Source organism: Oryzias latipes, chromosome 18 (assembly GCF_053564925.1).
Source record: "Oryzias latipes strain Hd-rR chromosome 18, Olatipes_Hd-rR_3.1".
Classification (NCBI taxonomy): domain Eukaryota; kingdom Metazoa; phylum Chordata; class Actinopteri; order Beloniformes; family Adrianichthyidae; genus Oryzias; species Oryzias latipes.
The window spans coordinates 33,841,054-33,864,298 of record NC_136254.1 but is presented as its reverse complement, the minus strand read 5'-3'; the positions used below and the strand labels follow the sequence as shown (position 1 = coordinate 33,864,298).

The following is a 23,245-nucleotide window of genomic DNA, read 5'->3' as shown; positions in this document are numbered from 1 at the left end:
CACTAGTCCAAAATAAAAAAAGACTACTACTACTACTATAATCATCAGGAATCATTGATTGAAATGTGTCTTTAGATAGAATTAGAAGAAAAAGTAGAAAAGTTTCTTCCTGTTTTCTTTGTTTCCAGGTGAACCAATCATTGCTGCTCCTGGTGATGACGTCATCCTGCTGTTCCGCCTGGACTCTCAGGAGGATCTGCAGAATCACAGCGTGGAGTGGTTCAAACGAGACATGAAGCATTTTGCTCCACACTCCATCAGCCCCTGAAGGAGCTAGTTTGCACTTTGATCCGTTCTTGATTTCTGAATCATGAAGATCTTCTATCTGCTGTCTTTGATTCCTTTGGTGGTGGAAAGACTTTCAGGTAAATTTTAAACTTTTTATTTAGACTCATCCTGATTCCTGCAGCAACTGAACTCTGTCATTCTATGAGTTCCTGCTAATTCTGTGATCATTAGGCTGTTAGAGAATGTTTTTATCAATGTTAACCTTATATGTTAGACGGAAACTGCTTTATTTATTGCTGAGAGAAAGGCAGAGCATGGGGGGGGGGGGGGGTCCTCAGATGCCCAACGAGTCCTTTAAGGACATTTTTGTCCCATTCTGGTGTGTGAAACCTGTCTGTGATACAAATTATTCAATATCATCTAAAGATGAATAATACTTGAGCCAAATAAAATGATGAATTGGAAGATAATGATCAATCCTCATCTCACGGACAGCCATGTGTTTCTAAGAGTGTAGAGCATTTAGGAGGGGAGGAGTTCGTCCTTTTTACTACAGGGAGACACTGGCAGGGCATCATTCCACATCTATTTGATCATTAGCCTTTGGTATAAACAAAATGACAACATGTCATATTACTGTCCAATCCAGTAGAGTTTTGAGTAGAAAGTGGTGTGACTAATCATGGGGGGGTCCTTCTCTGTAAGCTGTGCTACAATAGAGACATTTTTATAAGAAGCTCAGATAAAGATCTTTTTAACACGATTTTTAAACACAGTTTCTTTGTACTTTTATACATTTATTCATACAATATGTTTATTGTATATATATATATATATAATGTTTATTGTATATATATATATATATATATATATATATATATATATATATATATATATATATATATATATATATATATATATATACAATAAACATTATATATATATATATATATATATATATATATATATATATATATATATATATATAATAAACATATTGTATATATATATATATATATATATATATATATATATATATATATATATATATATATATATATATATATATATATATAATAAACATATTGTATATATATATATATATATATATATATATATATATATATATATATATATATATATATATATATATATATATATATATATATATATATATATATATATATATATATATACAATAAACATATTGTATGAATAAATGTATAAAAGTACAAAGAAACTGTGTTTAAAAATCGTGTTAAAAAGATCTTTATCTTAGCTTTTTATAAAAACGTCTCTATTGTAGCACAGCTTACAGAGAAGGACCCCCCCATGATTAGTCACACCACTTTCTACTCAAAATATATACATATATTTATGTCATATATATACATGTATGTGTGTCTGTGTGTGTCTGTAGATGTGTGTGTGTGTGTGTGTGTCTGTAGGTGTGTGTGTGTGTGTGTGTTTGTGTGTAGATATGTGTGTGTGTGTCTGTAGATGTGTGTGTCTGTAGATGTGTGTGTGTGTGTGTGTCTGTAGGTGTGTGTGTGTGTGTTTGTGTGTAGATATGTGTGTGTCTGTAGATGTGTGTGTGTGTGTGTAGATATGTCTGTGTGTGTCTGTAGATGTGTGTGTGTGTGTGTGTGTGTGTAGATGTGTGTGTGTGTGTGTGTGTAGATGTGTGTGTGTGTGTGTGTGTGTGTGTGTGTGTGTGTAGATGTGTGTGTGTGTGTGTGTGTGTGTGTGTGTGTGTGTGTGTGTGTGTGTAGATGTGTGTGTGTGCGTTCATGTGTGTGTCCGATTAATCATTTTCTCATATGGTGTACTCCTTTCCGTTTTTTTTTTTTTAGATTTAATATAAATTTTTATAATAGCGAATTATATATTTCATTTTGTGTTTAAGGACATAAAATATGAGCTTTAATTTTATTTTACTTTCTATTCTTCAGTTCTTTTCATTTTCATCATCTCTGTCCTGTAGGATCTGCTCTGAGCTCTGATGAAATCACTGCCATTGGTGTTCTTGGAGGTGTTCTTCTTGGTGTTGTTGTTGTTGTTGTTGTGGGGATCCTGGCGTTTAGATATTGTAGGAGGTCAGTCATAAATAAATTACCTTTTAATGTTTTTACTGAACAGAACTGTTAACTTCTAATCTCTTTGTTCAGAAACAGAAACAGAACTGATCTCCAACCAGATTCTGCTTCCATCGCTCTGAGGTGAGAAACATGTTTCCATCATTCATCCATTTGTTCAGACAAAATTAAAAAACATAGTTTTCTTTCTTATTTTATCCTCATTTTTAATCAAGTGATGATATTTTAGACTAAATTTATCCTCTAAACTAAACTGTACTGAGATCAAGATTCTGTAGAAAGAGACTGACTGAAAACTTTGGTTCTGCTTTGCTGTCAGAGTTAGTTTTAGTTTTAGATAATTAATTAAAACTAACATCTAGAAAATCAAGAAGAAAACCAGAAAAAACCAAAGTTCATCAGAAAGTCTTGATGCTGTTTTTGTGAAAGCTGCTGTAACAAAAGAAAAACAAACCACTGATGGTTACAAATCTGACTGATCGATACTTTACACCACATTAAGTGGCTCCTTTGTACCACAACTGCTGCTTAATATGTAACTAATATGAAATAAACCATCCATCCATCCATCCATCCATCCATCATCCATCATCCATCCATCCATCCATCCATCCATCCATCCATCCATCCATCATCCATCCATCCATCCATCCATCCATCCATCCATCATCCATCCATCCATCCATCCATCCATCCATCATCCATCCATCCATCCATCCATCCATCCATCCATCCATCCATCCATCCATCCATGCATCATCCATCCATCCATCCATCATCTATCCATCCATCCATCCATCCATCCATCCATCCATCATCCATCCATCCATCATCCATCCATCATCCATCCATCCATCCATCCATCCATCCATCATCCATCCATCCATCCATCCATCCATCCATCATCCATCCATCCATCATCCATCCATCATCCATCCATCCATCCATCCATCATCCATCCATCCATCCATCCATGCATCATCCATCCATCATCCATCCATCCATCCATCCATCCATCCATCATCCATCCATCCATCCATCCATGCATCATCCATCCATCCATCCATCATCCATCCATCCATCCATCATCCATCCATCCATCCATCATCCATCCATCCATCATCCATCCATCATCCATCCATCCATCCATCCATCCATCATCCATCCATCCATCCATCCATGCATCATCCATCCATCCATCCATCATCCATCCATCCATCCATCCATGCATCATCCATCATCCATCCATCCATCCATCCATGCATCATCCATCCATCCATCCATCATCCATCCATCCATCCATCCATGCATCATCCATCATCCATCCATCCATCCATCCATCCATCCATCATCCATCCATCATCCATCCATCCATCCATCCATCCATCATCCATCCATCCATCCATCCATGCATCATCCATCCATCCATCCATCATCCATCCATCCATCCATCCATGCATCATCCATCATCCATCCATCCATCCATCCATCCATCATCCATCCATCATCCATCCATCCATCATCCATCCATCCATCCATCCATCCATCCATCCATCCATCCATCATCCATCCATCCATCCATCATCCATCCATCATCCATCCATCCATCCATCCATCATCTATCCATCCATCATCCATCCATCCATCCATGCATCATCCATCCATCCATCCATCCATCCATCCATCATCCATCCATCCATCCATCCATCCATCATCCATCCATCCATCCATCATCCATGCATCATCCATCCATCCATCATCCATCCATCCATCCATGCATTATCCATCCATCCATCCATCCATCATCCATCCATCCATCATCCATCCATCCATCCATCCATCCATCATCCATCATCCATCATCCATCCATCCATCATCCATCATCCATCCATGCATCATCCATCCATCCATCCATCCATCATCCATCCATCCATCATCCATCCATCCATCCATCATCCATCATCCATCATCCATCATCCATCCATCCATCATCCATCATCCATCCATCCATCATCCATCATCCATCCATCCATCCATCCATCCATCCATCCATCCATCATCCATCCATCCATCCATCCATCCATCATCCATGCATCATCCATCCATCCATCATCCATCCATCCATCCATGCATCATCCATCCATCCATCCATCATCCATCCATCCATCATCCATCCATCCATCCATCCATCCATCCATCATCCATCCATCCATCATCCATCCATCCATCCATGCATCATCCATCCATCCATCCATCCATCCATCCATCCATCCATCCATCATCCATCCATCCATCCATCCATCATCCATGCATCATCCATCCATCCATCATCCATCCATCCATCCATCCATCATCCATCCATCCATCCATGCATCATCCATCCATCCATCCATCCATCCATCATCCATCCATCCATCCATCCATCCATCCATCCATCATCCATCCATCCATCCATCCATCCATCCATCCATCCATCCATCCATCCATCCATCCATCCATCATCCATCCATCCATCCATCCATCCAATTCAATTCAATTCAATTCAATTTTATTTGTATAGCCCAGAATCACAACAACAGTCGTCTCGATGGGCTTCGAAGTAAAACATGAACTCAAAAGGATCACGAATACAAAGAGTTCAATAGGAAAATACTAAAATGAACTAACAAACTGACTAAGCTATACTGGCATCCCTGCCCTTAGACCCCCCTTCGCGGTAAGAAAAAACTCCCAAAAAAAACGGATTCCGGAAAAAACGAAGAAACCTCAGGGGTGTTCACATGAAGGAGGGATCCTCCCCCAGGACGGACAGGCGATTTACCAGAACTCTTAGAGAAGAATTAACTTATCTAAATCTACAAGTACATATATATATATATAAAAGTCCAGCAGACGAGCTTCATCCAGCCGTGGTTGGGGGGACAGTCAGGGGCGCGAGTCGAGCCGGAGACAGGAACCACAGCCAGGTGAAGGAGCAGGAGCAAAGGCGAGGTAAACGGTCAGGAACTGGAGCACGGATGAGCCAACTGGAGTCTGGAAGCACTCCCACTCCCCAGGAGGGGAGAGGAAAAGAGGGACAATACATGAATCGCACTGCACCAAACAGAGGCATGGAGAACTAAATGATAAATTATGATCAAGAATAGAGGAGAGGAAGGGTAGAAGTAAAAACAGGAAAGAGGACAGAACCCCAGTGCACCATAGTTACCCCAGCTTCAACTTCTAGCAGCCTTTTAAAAGAAATAGTTATTATTATTAAGTTTAATTTAAACAAATTAACATTAAGTTAAATAATCTCTGAATACTAACTAGTCTGACAATAAGCCTGTCCAAATAGGAATGTTTTCAGTCTAACTTTGAATGTAGAAACTGAGTCGGCCTCTCTTACATGAGCTGGGAGTTTATTCCATAAGACAGGGGCTTGGTGGCTAAACGCTCTACCTCCAACCGTACTTTTACTAATTCTAGGAACCACAAGCAGTCCTGCATTTAGTGAGTGAAGTGTTTTGATTGGATGGTAAGGGACTATGAGGTCCTTAATATAGGACGGGGCCATTCCATGTAAGGCCTGTAATCCATGTAATCCATCATCCATCCATCCATCATCCATCCATCCATCATCCATCCATCCATCCATCCATCCATCATCCATCCATCCATCCATCCATCCATCATCCATCCATCCATCCATCCATCCATCCATCCATCCATCCATCCATCCATCCATCCATCCATCATCCATCCATCCATCATCCATCCATCATTTATCCATCCATCCATCCATCCATCCATCCATCCATCCATCCATCCATCCATCCATCTTCTCTACCTGCTTGTTTCTGTTCAGGATCATGGAGGAGGGGGAGTCTTCCCAGCCACCGTTGGATGGAGGGGGGGCTGACCCTGAACAGGTCTCCAGACTTTCATAGATGATCATCTGAATCAAAGTCATGATGGAGATGTTCCAGATCACTACAGTGAAGGAGGAGCAGAAGCAGCTGCTGGAAAAAGAAATGACCTCTGACCTTTAGTATAAGATTCTGCACTGATTTGTACCATAATAACTTATTGGATTGAAACATTTGACATGAATTAGATGAAATGTTTTTAGACGTTATGGATTCTCAGTTCAGAAATGAATAAATAAATATTGGTTTTATTTGAAACAATGAACAAAGCTTCTGATCTTTTGTTATAGAAACAGCGTTTAATGCGACTGACACATTTCTATAGAATATGGTGTTATTGTGCCACGTCTTCTGAACAGAAACACAAACAGATCTGAGCGTTGGTTCTTCATCAGGCCAACACCACCAGCATAGCAGCTGAAACACTGGACTGATATTTTTAGTTCATTTTCTTCTAGTTTCTCTGTTGAAATGTTCTTTATTTATTTGTTTGTTTATTTCTAAGTGTTCAACTAAAAACTATACATTATAATTGAATAACAATAAATGACAGTAAATGACTCAGTGAGGCTTCAATGGGATTGTTGCTGTCATGGTTCAGAACTGAAAACATTAAAAAATCATCCAAAAATGTTTTTTTCTTCTTAAAACCACAAATCCCAGTTTTTTTTCTGGTTGAAGCTGCAGCCACTGAAGGTTACAAACTCACTGGAAATCCTGCTCTCTAACTCTGACTTTGGACAGATCCTTCTAAAGATCCTCACTCACCTGCTTCACCTGCTGGTAAAGCAGGTTAGTGGTTCTGGTTCTGTTCACATGTTGAAGGTAAGTTCATGAATGTTCTGTTCTTTAGTTCAAGTTTCTGTTTGATGTTTAGAAACTTCCACCTTTTATGGTGGCGGTTCTTTCTAAAGACTATTCAATGAACTAACGTCTGAATTTGGAGAAAGTTTGTTTCAATGGATTCAGACACAAAATGTGGAAGATTTGATTCACAGTTACTTTGTATGTGGAACTTTTTTCTTCTTTTTAAGTAAAAGTCCATTAAATTTCTTCTGCTCTGAAAATTAAAACAGAACTTTCTGTTAGCATTTATGCTGCAGACATTGAGGGGATGAACAGCAGGTTTGTCAGCCTCAAATCTAAACCTTTCTTCTTTACAGTTCTTCTTCTCTGTCACATTTCTGCAGACTGAAGCTCCGCCCACTGCAGTGACATTCTTCTTCCTCACTGCAATTGCCGGATTTTTCATTGACTTTTCTAAGTTTCCATCTGCAAGTTTGCCACCTATATGATTCAAGAGTTTTTGCTGAGATGATTAAATGAAGGCTCTCCATGAACATTTTGTTGAAAATTGGTTAATTTAATGTTAGGCAATGTACACTTCTGTTCTCAGAGTTTTTTTTAAACAGTCCTTTTTATTTATGGCTACAGGAAAAAGAAAGACACCCTGAACAAAACTGGGATGTGTTGGTTGTGAACAAAACAGCTCTTTTCTTTTAAACATCTCATATTTTGTTTCAGACTAGAAAATACAATTCACTTTTTCCCGCCTCTGTATTTCCTGCTTCTGCTCAGTGGACAAACACAACCCCCTCCTCTGGTAAGGCAGGAATTGAACCTGAAATTATACGATCAAGGGTTGACCACCCTACCGTTGCACCACGGCCGCCCTAAAGTCATGATTAACTGTGACAGGGGAATTGGACAGCACTACACAAAACAATGCACAAAAGAACACACACCTACAAACCACTTTGGCCTGCTGATGAACCAACCGGTGAACTGAACAAAGAAAAACGTCTCAATTGTACGGAGCCTTCCAGCAGCCAGATAGAAAAATCTGATAACCTGTGTGCACAGAATAGTAAATGATGTGCACGGATTAAACCTTGTTCTATCTTAGATGACCCCCCTTCCATTGACGTGTTCTCCCTACCATGACAAAGGTGGATAAAGGTGGAAAGATTTCATGTAATCCATGGACACCATTGCATGTGCATGTCTCTGATCAGAGCAGCTGTTTGTGTTTGCAGGCAGAGGGGGGGGGGGGGGGGGGGTTGTTACAGTGTGTGCAACGGAGGAGGCTTCTGACCGCAGTACGTCACGCTCCAGACTCAGAAGAACCGTGTCTCTGAGGAGATTTGGGTTTCCAAGTTGGAGCATGTGAAGAATAGTTAGAAACTGCCTTTAACTTTTATTACACTAATGGTTTAAACTTCATTCACTGAGCATGTATTGTCATCTCAAAATTGTATTACATTTGAAGAAAGCACAGCCGAACTATTTTCCTCACAGTTTCTTCTCATACTCCCTCTTTTCTGTGACTGTGTGATCTGCTGAGCAGGCCTCAGACTTATCTTCACTTTAGCCTTGGAGCTTCTCTCCAGTCTCTTCGTGGGCGTGATTTTCACACGAGGTCCATCAGACGATCTTCTGAATATGCAAATGTAGGGTTTTTATACCAAAGCCCATCCCTGAGCTCGTTGGTTTGGACTTTGAATGCACCATGTTCATCTGTCTGTCCCTTTCGTGTTTGTACGAAGTAAAACCTCCACAAAAGATAAGTAACTGTCTCTGAGTCATTATTCATTCATTTCTGTGCAGGAAACTGAAGGGAATAAACCAGCCTAATTTAATTAGTCCTGTTTAAAATCTCCAGTTTCCTCACAGAGCAGCTTTGGGAATGAACAGTCCTGAGAATCCATGTTTTGCTCTTCTTCAAGAATTAAAGAGACTTTTCAGAATAAAGTTCTACCTGGATGACTTAAAGCAGGGGTGTCAAACATACGGCCCGCAGGCCTTATCCGGCCCGCCAGGTGGTTTACTCCGGCCCACTCATGAAGAGTAAAAATCATAAGGATGATTTAAAAAGAAAGTAAGTTTCTAGTCCATTCCTGTGGCGAGTTATGATTTTTTAAAGAAATAACCGAAATGCGCAATTCTGCCACTAGGGGGAGCAAAGGAAAGGAAAAACAGTTGAAACAGCTTATTTCTGCACGTTCCAAAAGCGAAACATAACAGCTCTGAGTCTGTCTGGGTAGGATGCACCTTGGTTCCCTATGAGCCTTACAGCTGTAATCTTGCTATAAGGATAATCAGTAACAACAACCTAATGACCAAAATGTTGTCAAATGTGAAGTGGAGTGAAGAGATTTACAGGAAAATGGACAGAGTTTTTTCTTTCACGAAGCTGAATGCAAAACCCAAATGCTTTGTATCTCATCAACATCGCAGTGCTCAAAGAATATGACATTCAGCACCACTAAGAGACTTACCATAAAGAAAAGTTTCTGGATTGCTTCAGTGTCAGATGTAAAATATTTAGTCTGTATTAATTATGAATAGACCAACTTTTCTTTAATTGAAATTACTTTTATTTGAGACCCATTCTCCCTAAGTGATTAGGCTACTATGTTGATTGAGGCATTTTTTCCAACAGAGTAAAAAACTAAAACAAAGCTGTTATTTTGCTTTTATGTTATTGGTCCGGCCAATTTGAGATCAGACTGAATGTGGCCCCCGGACCAAAATGAGTTTGACACCCCTGACTTAAAGTGACCGACCTCGGTCCGTTCAGGAAAACAATAAGTCACATTAGCATCTGCCCCCACGGTTAGCAGTAAGGGGGCAACGGTTGATGATGAACCGGGATCCATCAGTAGCCACGGTTCAGCACAAGTGGACCGGAGACAACAAAAAGTGAGTCCTGAATTCTCTCAGGATCTCATCTTTCTGCAGGAATGATCAGTTTCTTTCAGCTTCAATTCTTTAGTTTCTCTTTTCTACACATCAAAGCAAACGTCCTTTCATGGTTTATCATATTTCTGTTTCTGTTCGTGTTCAAGGAGGAAAATTGTTCATCAAAATTGTTCATATTTATGATTTATTCACCTATTTTTCATTATAGTTATTGTTGTCTGCGTATTTCAAATGTTTGTACATAAATAAAAAAAAGATAAATCTGGGTTTGAGCGTCCTGCTCACGTCTGCCACCTGCTGTCCAGGAGGGGAACCATCCAAACAGGTTTGCTCAAAGGTTCTCTGGAACTTCAACTCCATTGAAATTCTTCTGCCATAAACAGAAGACAAAAACACAAAGATCATCAACCACAATCAAACTTTATTGATCTCACCAAACAGGAGTTTGTAACCTTCAGTGGCTGCAGCTTCAACCAGAAAGAAACTGGGATTTGTAGTTTTAATAAGAAAAAAACATTTTTGGATGATTTTTTAATGTTTTCAGTTCTGAACCATGACAGCAACAATCCCATTGAAGCCTCACTGAGTCATTTACTGTCATTTATTGTTATTCTATTTATGATGTTTAGTTTTTAGTTGAACACTTGGAAATAAACAAACAAATAAATAAAGATTTCAACAGAGAAACTAGAAGAAAAAGGAACTAAAAATATATTCATTCACTAATTTCTCCTTAATATTTAGTTTATTATTGCTGGAATAAGTTCATTAAATGATAAAATCACAGCAATAATAATAATTCAATATAGTGTAAAGACATGTTTGTCATTTTTAATGGTAAATAAATGCAGTGAAATGAGCTTCCAGCCTCTTTGTTACCAGTTATGGATGAAAAACTGGATATTTGACCCTGAAATAAATCATAAAGTCAAACTTTCATTTTTAGAAATTCAGTTTAGAACTAAAGTTACAGAAAAATGACAGATTTCTCCTGGTTTGAAGAGTTCTTATTTACCTGTTTATAGTGGGGGGGGGGGGGGGGGGACTCCAGCCCAAATGCAGCCTGTTCAATTCTTGAATCTGGTCCACCAAACTGGAATCAATGAGATTGCTAATCCTCATCCATGTTGGATTTTCCTGTAATTCTGGTGTCTCCCCATAGATGGCGCACTACACACACAAATCCCTTTGTTTAGGGGCAGAAAGTTCTTCTGCATTCCTGTGCTGCTGGAAGATGGGTTGTTTTTCTGACCTTCCTGTGTGTTTTCAGAGTGGGACAGTCATTTTTCCCATCATTCCAGCAGCACTTGAACGCAGCATTTCTCTCAGTTGCTGTTTTTCTCTGATGGACATTAACCCATCCATGTGATTGGCTCTAAAATGACAACCAAAGTCCCAGTTTGGACAGAAACACTCCACAGATGTTGGTTTCCATCTATTTGTTTTCAATGGGGATATTATGGGATGGATTGATTGGTGACAGAAAGAACATGATGGCATGAAAACAATAGGAGAGAACAGAGAATGAAAGTCTAGGATTTCCATCAGCAACGTTTAGGACATGAAGGCTCAATTCTCCATGTTCTCCTGAACAACTGTGTCATCAGCAACTACAACGTCAACTCAACACAAACAAACAAACATTTACAAGATTTTATTCTTTTTATTTTTTTATTTATTCCTTTCATCTTGTCAAATATGTTTACATGTTTATTGTACATTATTAGACACTTCCAAAATTGGAAAGGAGCAGAATTGAAGAATACAATTTTTATTATTGTCTGCTCCCTTTCAAACATTGCATAAATATTAAATTTCTCACACCATCATCTGTACTCACGTTTCACTATGTACAGTTTAAATAAATACATTCTGTTCATTTATCACTTATTAATCCTGTAAAAATGTTAACAGATTTTTGCATTAACTAAAAAAAGTGATTTTATCAAGATATTGTACAAACAAAATAGGTCACAGTAAAAATAGTATTGCAGGCACAAGAGGCTGTGTGGGACAAAGGTTCTTGTTCCAGAGCAAAGCAGCTTTGGAGAGATGGGATGTCTTCAGACCAGAGGAGGTTTCTGACCCTACATGAAGAAAAGAAAAGGATGTTAGAAACTGAAGATTCCTGCAGAAAGATGAGAGATCAGAGAATTCAGGGCTCACTTCTGGTTGTTTCCTCTGACAGACACAAACACAAACAGCAGAGAGGATCACTGAGGTAAAAAGTCCAAGAAGGATCCAGAGAGCCAGTCTGGAGCGACTGATCCAGATCCGGTCTCCTCCTGGATCTGGAGTGGAGATGATGTCAACCTGGGATGTTTCCATGGTTGGAGCTCTGACTCCGTTTGGCTCTGAAACAAAGAGATGACATCATTTCCTGCCTGCTGTTCAGGACAAATGTTCTTCATGTGAGGGAGAACCTGCAGAGCAAACTCACCAACAACCAGCTGAACCGTCTCCCTGAAGTTCTTCCCAGGAATGAAGCAGCTGTACTTCCCCTCATCCTGGAGCGACACGTTCCTGATCTTTAACGTCACGTCTCCTCGTTTGAGTCCGTCTTGGTCCAGAGACACTCTCTGGATAAACGACTCTATCATGACTTTGGTCATGATCTGTCCATTCCAGTACAGACACACAAAAAGGATGCGGCCCTGTGGATCAGGCTTCATGTCCACTTTGGTCCACTCCACTGAGAAACCACGCAGATCCTCCTGAGAGTCCAGGCGGCACGGCAGGATGACATCATCACCAGGAGCAGCAATGATTGGTTCACCTGGAAACAAAGAAAACAGGAAGAAACTTTTCTAAATCTGAGTCTTTACCTCCAAGTGAAAATGTCTTCTCAATGTTTGATTTCTGCTTCTAAAAGATCCAAAGTATTTCTGTCCACATAGATATCAGACCAAAGGACATGTGACTTTGATTGGACCAAAGACAAATCCTTTCAAAATAAAAGTCCAATCCAAACTAGAATCCAATCCAGAAATGAGTAAAGAGGATTAAAGCAATAGTCTTTTCTAATTCTATCTAAAGACACATTTCAATCAATGATTCCTGATGATTATTCATTTAGTCAAATGTTTTCAGTCTTTCACCTCATTTCTACCAAAACAGTTTCTACTTTAAAGTCTTTGATCACTGACTGAATACTCAGTTTATGAGGAACATTTGAGGAAAACAAACTAAAACATGGTTTGAAATATTCACAGCAGAAGTTTTAGAAGAAATGTAACAGACTTTTACTTTCAAATTAACAGAAGAATAAAAAGTTCCACGTATAATGTAACTGTGTGTCAAATCTTCCACATTTTAATCATTTTCAGTTTGTCTGAATACATTGAAACAATTTTCAACAATTCTGCAGAGAAGAAGCAGAAACAGACCAGAATTCATCCATCAGGACTGAACCAAGACTGAAACACAGACTTGTTCAGAGTTTGTGAAGAACAGAGACGTTAGACTTGAAAAATGGATGAGAAACTGTGATGAACTGTCAGTACACACTAGATCAGGGGTGTATTCCAGGAAGCATGTTTAAACTAGCCTGACTTTAAGCCTGAACTCTGGCTGAAATCCGCCTGAACTTGCTTACTCTGGGTATGTCGGTTCCAAAAGACCGCATACGAGTTGGCGTAATTACGCTCGACTTGGTAACCCTGGGTAAATGCACGGTACATAAAGACATTCTCAATGGATCGCCGAATACCTGAGTCACCATGGAAACGCGTGGGAAAAAAAGAAAGCGGGACACTTGAGACGGAGACTGAGATTTTGATGACGGCGGATAAAGATTATAAGTCCATCAAAAAAGTAACACGGCTGCATAATCAAAAAAAAAAGAGTTTCTGCTTCGAGAAAAATAAAGTTTCTGATCTTGTTTCCATTTTCCTTGTGGTGCATATATATATAAACTTAAATAAATTTCTTCTATTAGTAACAAATAATTTAGTTAAATTTATTCAACCTAATTTCTTACGTCTATAAAACTCAATAATTGTTTATACAACTCAAATTTACGTATTAATCTAACTAAATGTCACATTACTCCATTAATCTTTTTTCCATCTTAATTAATTATATTTCTTGAACTCTTATATGTCTAAGTTTGAGCCGGCAGATATGCTCATTTTTATAACAATAAAAAAGACGGGAAAAAAATGAACGGCGTGCAAAAATTCATCAAAGAATATTCCAACATTGTCATTACAATGAATGGTGGTAGGGGTACTACATAAACTCATCATCCTCTCCTTCACTCTCACTCATGGTGCAGAGAGATAAGTATGGTAGGACAAAATAACTCGGCAAAACATGGCAAAACACAGTAAAATAGCTATACAACTAAACACATTGGGTCAAAAACCCACACTTAAACCCAAATCCGTCCAGACAGGCAAAGGGAATGGTATCCCATAATCCCTTGCGGTGCCAAACTGCAGCACCAAAGTTACACCTACTTAATTGAATTAATTTGAATGAAAGGAAAATAACTGTCTGAAAACTATGTGTTATTTTTAAGGTGACCTAAAAAAATGATTTATCTTAACTGAAGCAAATAATTAAGTTAGATCAAAGTAAAAAAGTTTATTTTTCCAACATCCATACATGGTCTTATCACCCTCTCACGGTGGAAAAAGTATTATCTGAGCTTCTTCATCCACTAAATCATCTTTAAATGGACACGCCATGCTGCTTCACCTCTCTGTAAACAAACTAAACTTCAACTAAACCTGCTCCGGACCAGGTTATGTTCAGAGCATGAGTTGCCATGGTAACTTGACCTACCCTGAAACATACCTCCATTTCTGGAACCAAAAGCTGAGGTTATCAACTTCTTTAGCCTCAAACTTATCGTGGGAGCTAGCATAACCTGCTTTCTAGAATACCCCCCAGTCCTCTTATGGGTGGGAGTGGTCTAATGTTTGCTACTTGCTATTCCTCCCACGACTTTCCAGCATCTTCAGGTTGACGAAGACGACTGTGTTTGTTTCAACAATCAGGCGTCAACAGCTGATTGTATCAAAGATGCACCAGCAGAAGATATCAGACCAAAGTGGAGGAAAACAGTCAAAACGGAGAATGAGAAGAACCACTGCATTCAGGAGTAAAGAAAGGAGCATGTCTGTTAAAATGGTCTGATGATAAGAAGATAACAAACCAAATACTAAACTAACTCTGAGCTAATAGGACAACTGCAGCAGACTGTTGCAACGGTAAAAAATATTAAAACAAAATGAATTAGCAGAACTATAGAATCGAGATCATTTCTCCTCCAGAGGATCAATAACATTCTAAAAAGTTCAGTTCTATGGTAGTTAAATAAAGAGACTTAACGCGCATGCTCACTCAGTTGATCTTAACCGGCAAATTCAATTCTTTAAAATAACTTTATTGATCACAACACTCCAATACAAAACAGTGTAATTTAATAACAGGAAAAGAACAAGCCAGGGGAGGCAAATTATTATTATTATTTATTTAATATTATTATTTATTTTTTTCTATTATTTTTGACTTTTAAAAAGAAAACAAAAGTCCGACATTCAAAGAAACTGTGTGTCAAATTTTCATCTTTTTCTGTCCGTCTGAATACATTGAAACAAAGTTTCAACAATTCTCCTGAGAAGAAGCAGAAACACAACAGAATGTTGCTGCAAACATGACTGAACCAAGACTGAAACTGAAAGAAGGAGCTGCTGCTTTTAAACCCAGTAGGTGACGGATATAGTTTGAGGCCACTCCTCCAAGGCAGAACGGGAGGAGCCAGCAAAGCCGACCCGCCCACAGTCACAAATCTCAGCCTTACTGACATAGTTGTTTACCAACATGCTAGTGCTAACTAGTGCTAACATGTTAACCAACAGGTTAGTTATTTTATGGACTTTTAAGGCCCGTACACACCGGGACGAATATTCGCCAGGCGTTATTCGCCAGCGTTTTTCGCCACGTTTTTTGTGTTCACACCCAGGCGATTTTCGCTGACGGTGAGCCGAGCGAACATGCAATTTCTTTCCCTGACATTAGATGGCGCTTAATGTAAACAGAAATACTCCTGTACACATGGTGGCGCTGCGCAACTTTACGCTTCTTAAAGTCGCTTTTCACTCAGAAGAAGAGAGCAAGTATTTACGCGCTTGTCAGAATAATACAAAGAAAACATGAATATTTCAAGCATCAGTAGCTCCAACTGGTACTTGGTAAGGGGATATTTTAGAATGTCCGTCATTATTTCTTTGCGGCAGTGTTGACGCTACTTGGCGTCTATCTTCTTCGTTGGTATGTGTGCTCAGCAAGGCAGTTTTGTGTTTGAGCGCCCCAAAGTTGTGTTTTACTGTAACTTCAGAAGCTCCAGACACGTGTGCAAAAGCGCCATTCTCATTGGTCGAATAGAATTAGAAAAAAAACGAACCCGAGGCGTTTTTTTTTTTTTTTTTGACGCTTTAGCGCGTGGCGTTTTTTCGCGTCGGTGTGCACACTCTCATTGGTGCCCTTTGTTTAGTCACGAGGCGTTAAACGTCGGCGAAAATCGCCGGCGAAATTCGTCCCGGTGTGAACAGGCCTTTTGACGTGTGCCGTTTTTTCGCGTCGGTGTGCACACTCTCATTGGTGCCCTTTGTTTAGTCACGAGGCGTTAAGGCCTGTTCACACGCGTCGCGTCGAAATCTACTCGACCAATGAGAACGGCGCTTTTGCTCACGTGTCTGGAGCTTCTGAAGTTACAGTAAAACACAACTTGGGGGCGCTCAAACACAAAACTGCCTTGCTGAGCACACATACCAGCGAAGAAGATAGACGCCAAGTAGCGTCTACACTGCCGCGAAGCAATAATGACGGACATTCTAAAATATCCCCGAACCAAGCACCAGTTGGAGCAACTGGTGCTTGAAATATTCATGTTTTCTTTGTTTGATTCTGACAAGCGCGTAAATACTTGCTCTCTTCTTCTGAGTGAAAAGCGACTTTAAGAAGCGTAAAGTTGCGCAGCGCCACCTTGTGTACAGGAGTATTTCTGTTTTACATTAAGCGCCATCTAATGTCAGGGAATGAAATTGCATGTTCACTCCACTCATCGTCAGCGAAAATCGCCTGGGTGTGAACACAAAAAACGTGACGAAAAACGCTGGCGAATAACGCCTGGCGAATATTCGTCCCGGTGTGTACGGGCCTTTAAACGTCGGCGAAAATCGCCGGCGAAATTCGTCCCGGTGTGAACAGGCCTTTTGACGTGTGCCGTTTTTTCGCGTCGGTGTGCACATTCACATTGGTGCCCTTTGTTTAGTCACGAGGCGTTAAACGTCGGCGAAAATCGCCCGCGAAATTCGTCCCGGTGTAAACAGGCCTTTTGACGTGTGCCGTTTTTTCGCCTCGGTGTGCACATTCACATTGGTGCCCTTTGTTTAGTCACGAGGCGTTAAACGTCGGCGAAAATCGCCCGCGAAATTCGTCCCGGTGTAAACAGGCCTTTTGACGTGTGCCGTTTTTTCGCCTCGGTGTGCACATTCACATTGGTGCCCTTTGTTTAGTCACGAGGCGTTAAACGTCGGCGAAAATCGCCCGCGAAATTCGTCCCGGTGTGAACGGGCCTTTAGCCTCAAATTTAGTCCCCCGTACAATGAAACTGTGTCACATCTTCCTCATTGTCATCATTTTGTGTCTGAATCCATTGAAAAAACTTTCTCCAAATTCAGACGTTAGTTCTTTGAATAGTCTTTAGAAAGAACCGCCACCATCAAAGGTGGAAGTTTCTAAACATCAAACAGAAACTTGAACTAAAGAACAGAACATTCATGAACTTACCTTCAACATGTGAACAGAACCAGAACCACAAACATGCAGAAATCCACACACAAGAAGAACCAGAAACAGACGAGAACTCTGCAGACATCCTGAACCGTGACTGAGACTGGAAGACGGAGCTGCTGCTTTAAAATAGGGTCGAGACGCTTGTTAAGCTGTGTCCGAGCCTGGAAGTTGAAGCTCAGAAGCAGCAAGAACAGCAACTGCAACTCACATCTCTCCGGTTTCCTAAAAGTCACAGAACACACTCGTTGCCGTGCGCATGAGAGTGACTTGTGTTGCATCAGCTGTCGCTCTGGGGTGGGGCGGGGCCTGAGCTCTGTGACTCTTTGGACACTGGAATGGTTGCAGTTGCCGTTCTTGCTGCCTCCGAGCCCCTGATCCTCAACCTCCAGGCCCCCTATCACCGCCTTGATTTTCTCACTGAGTCTCACTAGCCGTCACTGACTTTGCGCATGCGCGTTTGCATACAGTACGTCTGTACCAGTAGTTTTATTTTTTTTATTTCATTTTATTTTTATTCCCTTTTGTGTTTGTTATTAATAATTAGTATTTTTTAAAGAATGTAACACGTTTGTTCTGTATTCAGATTTCTATTGTACATTATATGTGCATAATTGTTGTATTTTCTTGTTTTGTATGTTGCAATTGTTCAATAAAAAAAAAATTAACTGTACTCTGAAATCAATGAGAGCTACTGATCCCTATATTGTTATTGTATGTACAAATGTTTTCATTTAGATTACATGTCTGTTCATTCCAGTGGCGGTTCTACACTAACCTCCTCCCTGGGCGAGTAACCCCACCAGCGCCCCCCTCCCCCCGCACACATACAAAATTTGACAACATCCTCTTGTGTTCCCTATCTTCTATTTAGCCATTTTACACAAAAAAATGCATGAATTTTCTAGATTCATATTACAGGGGGTCAAACTCAGTCACACAGGGGCTTAAGTTAAAAACACGCTTAAGGTTTTGGGCAGAAGAAGATAAACATTTACTGAACACACTAAAGCTAAACTTTTCATCATCATCATCATCATCAGCCTGTCACGCCACTGCTGGCGGGTGGCCTCCACATCTTACTCCACTCATCACGGTTTTGGGCACTCTGGGTCCACCTGCTGCCTGCCTTCTGCTCGATGTCATCTCTCCATCTTTTCTTCGGTCTTCCCCTTCCTCTCTTCCTGTCCCATGGAGTCCATTCTGTTGTTCTCTTAGCCCATTCGTGGTTCTTCATTCGGGTTACATGTCCTGCCCACTTGCCTTTGGCTTCAACCCCTTTCTCGATGACATCCTTCACCCCTGTTCTTGATCTTAAGTCTTCGTTCCTGACCTTATCTCTCCTCGTAACACCCAGCATTGATCGTTCCATGCTCCTCTGGGTGATTGCTAGTTTCTCTCTTTGGCGGTTGGTCAGTGACCATGTCTCCGTTTTAAGTCCGTCTCCAAGTAGCGTCTACACTGCCGCGAAGAAATAATGACGGACATTCTAAAACATCCCCGAACCAAGTACCAGTTGGAGCTACTGGTGCTTGAAATATTCATGTTTTCTTTGTTTGATTCTGACAAGTGTGTAAATACTTGCTCTCTTCTTCTGAGTGAAAAGCGACTTTAAGAAGCGTAAAGTTGCGCAGCGACAGACGGACTAAAACGAGGAGACGTGACGTTAAAGATCAGGAACGTGTCGCTCCAGGATGAGGGGAAGTACAGCTGCTTCATTCCTGGGAAGAACTTCAGGGAGACGGTTCAGCTGGTTGTTGGTGAGTTTGCTCTGCAGGTTCTCCCTCACATGAAGAACATTTGTCCTGAACAGCAGGCAGGAAATGATGTCATCTCTTTGTTTCAGAGCCAAACGGAGTCAGAGCTCCAACCATGGAAACATCCCAGGTTGACATCATCTCCACTCCAGATCCAGGAGGAGACCGGATCTGGATCAGTCGCTCCAGACCGGCTCTCTGGATCCTTCTTGGACTTTTTCCCTCAGTGATCCTCTCTGCTGTTTGTGTTTGTGTCTGTCAGAGGAAACAACCAGAAGTGAGTCCTGAATTCTCTGATCTCTCATCTTTCTGCAGGAATCTTCAGTTTCTAACATCCTTTCTTTTCTTCCTGTAGGGTCAGGAACTTATGGAAACCTTTAACAGACCCTGAACCCACACAGCCTCTGGTGGCTGGAAGTGTTCTTCAGTGGATCCATCAGTGTGAATGAGACTGAGACTGGAAAACACTGGAGGACAAAGTCAAACAGGAAATGGATTTACTTGAACAACACTTTTACCTCAAAGGACCAAAATGTTTTGGTTCCAAACAGCTGCAATACTATTTCTACTTTTTACAATATTTTGATCAAATGACTTTTTGAGTTGAAGCTAAAATGTGTTAAAAAGCTTTTTGACCTGCTGTTTGTGAATGAAATCAGATTTCAGAAATAAGAAGGTCTAAATGAATGGAATGTATTTCCTGTGTGGATTAGAACTGTACACGGTGAAATGTGAGCACAGCTGATGGTGTTGACTTTGACTGGGGACATTGTCTGGTGGTGGAAGGAGAACTTAGAGGATCTCCTCAATCCCACTGACACGCCTTCTTTGGAGGAAGCAGAGAATGAGGACTTTGGGGGGAGGCTGTCCATCACCCAAGCTGAGTGTGAGATTGACAGGTGGATCAGAGCGGCGTCTGTAGTTATGTGGTCGCTGTATCGGTCCGTCATGGAGACGAGAGAACTGAGCCAGAAAACAAAGCTCTGAATTTACCGGTTGATGGATGGATGGATGGATGGATGGATGGATGGATGGATGGATGGATGGATGGATGGATGGATGGATGGATGGATGGATGGATGGATGGATGGATGGTGTGAGAAATGTAATAATTATACAATGTTTAAAAGTGAGCAGACAATTATAAGAATTGTATTCTTCAATTCTGCTCCTTTCCAATCATGGAAATGTTCAATAATGTGCAATGAACATGTAGACATATGTTTGTGTGTTTGTTTGTGTTGAGTTGACGTTCTAGTTGGTGATGACACAGTTGTTCAGGAGAACATGGAGAATTGAGCCTTCATGTCCTAAACGTTGCTGATGGAAATCCTAGACTTTCATTCTCTGTTCTCTCCTATTGTTTTCATGCCATCATGTTCTTTCTGTCACCAATCAATCCATCCCATAATATCCCCATTGAAAACAAATAGATGGAAACAAACATCTGTGGAGTTTTTCTGTCCAAACTGGGACTTTGGTTGTCATTTTAGAGCCAATCACATGGATGGGTTGATGTCCATCAGAGAAAAACAGCAACTGAGAGAAATGCTGCGTTCAAGTGCTGTGGAATGATGGGAAAAATGACTGTCCCACTCTGAAAACACACAGGAAGGTCAGAAAAACAACCCATCTTCCAGCAGCACATGAATGCAGAAGAACTTTCTGCCCCTAAACAAAGGGATTTGTGTGTGTAGTGCGCCATCTATGGGGAGACATCATTTCCTGCCTTCTGTTCAGGACAAATGTTCTTCATGTGAGGGAGAACCTGCAGAGCAAACTCACCAACAACCAGCTGAACCGTCTCCCTGAAGTTCTTCCCAGGAATGAAGCAGCTGTACTTCCCCTCATCCTGGAGCGACACGTTCCTGATCTTTAACGTCACGTCTCCTCGTTTTAGTCCGTCTTGGTCCAGAGACACTCTCAGGATAAACGACTCTATCATGACTGTGGTCATGGTCTGCCTGTTCCAGTACAGACACACAAACAGGATGCGGCCCTGTGGATCAGGCTTCATGTCCACTTTGGTCCACTCCACTGAGAAACCACTCAGATCCTCCTGAGAGTCCAGGCGGCACGGCAGGATGACATCATCACCAGGAGCAGCAATGATTGGTTCACCTGGAAACAAAGAAAACAGGAAGAAACTTTTCTAAATCTGAGTCTTTACCTCCAAGTGAAAATGTCTTCTCAATGTTTGATTTCTGCTTCTAAAAGATCCAAAGTATTTCTGTCCACATAGATATCAGACCAAAGGACATGGGACTTTGATTGGACCAAAGACAAATCCTTTCAAAATAAAAGTCCAATCCAAACTAGAATCCAATCCAGAAATGAGTAAAGAGGATTAAAGCAATAGTCTTTTCTAATTCTATCTAAAGACACATTTCAATCAATGATTCCTGATGATTATTCATTTAGTCAAATGTTTTCAGTCTTTCACCTCATTTCTACCAAAACAGTTTCTACTTTAAAGTCTTTGATCACTGACTGAATACTCAGTTTCTGAGGAACATTTGAGGAAAACAAACTAAAACATGGTTTGGAAAGATTCACAGCAGAAGTTTTAGGAGAAATGTAACAGACTTTTACTTTGGTTTAAACAAAAAAAGGATAAAAAGTTCCATGTACAAACTGTGTGTCAAATCTTCCACATTTTCATCATTTTCTGTCCATCTGAATACATTCAAACGGACATTAAACAATTTTCCAGAGAAGAAGCAGAAACAAACCAGAATTCTGCTGCAAACTGACTAAACCATGACTGAAATAAGCAGACGGAGACGCTGCTGTCAAACCTGGTCTGATCTTTGTCTGATAGGCCACGCCTCTGACCAAATATGATCAAAGACTGAAAGTCAACTGAGTGGCAACAAAATAAAAATCTGAAAATTAACATTCATCTTCTAAAACTTAATCATGTTCTTTTTTCTTAATAAAAGTTATTGCACTTTATGCTATTTTACAGAGATTCACATTGAGGTATACAATAAGAGAACAACTGCAAATATCACATCTACATATCTTAAAAACAAGAATAGAATTAGAAATAAGCCAGGGGGTTTATTGTTTACTTGTTTACTTTACAACCAAACATTAAGTCGTTCACATACAGACGGTTCTGATCACTTTTTGCTTCTCAGAAGTAGAAAACTATTAATGTACAGATTTATTTAAGAAAAGAATACAGTGAAACATGGTTTTTGACTAGAATATTTAAATTTGTGGATAAGAAATTTTGCCAAAATGAGCTAAAGATTTAAAAGCAAACCAGATTCCTTTGGTATAATCTTTGATATTAGACCCAACAAGACATCATTCCAGAATGAATTAAAACTAGAATCAATTTAGTCATGAATGAAATCACAAACTTCTGCTAAAACACTTTAACTTATAAAGATGGATGACTGTTTCAGGAGAATTGCAGCACCAAAAACCTACATTTCTCTCCATTCACTTCAATCCCTTCACTGTGATTATTTGAACATAGGGGCAGATGTCTCTTCTGCAGTTTTTATTTTTATTTTTACAATATATTCAGAGCAGATTTTTTGTAGAAATATAACTTTTCCTTTTACTTTCTCCAAATTCAGACGTTAGTTCTTTGAATAGTCTTTAGAAAGAACCGCCACCATAAAAGGTGGAAGTTTCTAAACATCAAACAGAAACTTGAACTAAAGAACAGAACATTCATGAACTTACCTTCAACATGTGAACACAACCAGAACCACACACATGTGGAAATCCACAG

General features: G+C 40.0%; 1 protein-coding gene and 2 long non-coding RNA genes across 3 annotated transcripts; 2 read left to right on the top strand and 1 right to left on the bottom strand.

Moving 5' to 3' along the window:
* The first annotated feature begins 128 nt into the window (after positions 1 to 128).
* On the top strand, positions 129 to 6,464 carry LOC144987019 (uncharacterized). The gene is made up of 4 exons (XR_013650867.1): positions 129 to 365; positions 2,213 to 2,324; positions 2,397 to 2,447; positions 6,172 to 6,464. It is a non-coding gene; the product is annotated as an uncharacterized LOC144987019 (long non-coding RNA).
* A 5,122-nt stretch (positions 6,465 to 11,586) lies between these two features.
* Positions 11,587 to 18,147, bottom strand: LOC144987018 (myelin-oligodendrocyte glycoprotein-like). Its single transcript, XM_078935860.1, has 4 exons — positions 17,735 to 18,147; positions 12,375 to 12,710; positions 12,101 to 12,288; positions 11,587 to 12,021 (listed from the first exon to the last, which is right to left on the bottom strand). Exons 1-4 carry the CDS (start codon positions 17,820 to 17,822, stop codon positions 11,998 to 12,000), a joined length of 636 nt encoding a protein of 211 aa, XP_078791986.1. The 5' UTR covers positions 17,823 to 18,147; the 3' UTR covers positions 11,587 to 11,997.
* A 1,228-nt stretch (positions 18,148 to 19,375) lies between these two features.
* Positions 19,376 to 20,924, top strand: LOC144987017 (uncharacterized). The gene is made up of 3 exons (XR_013650866.1): positions 19,376 to 19,497; positions 19,584 to 19,771; positions 19,850 to 20,924. It is a non-coding gene; the product is annotated as an uncharacterized LOC144987017 (long non-coding RNA).
* The last annotated feature ends 2,321 nt before the right edge of the window (positions 20,925 to 23,245 follow it).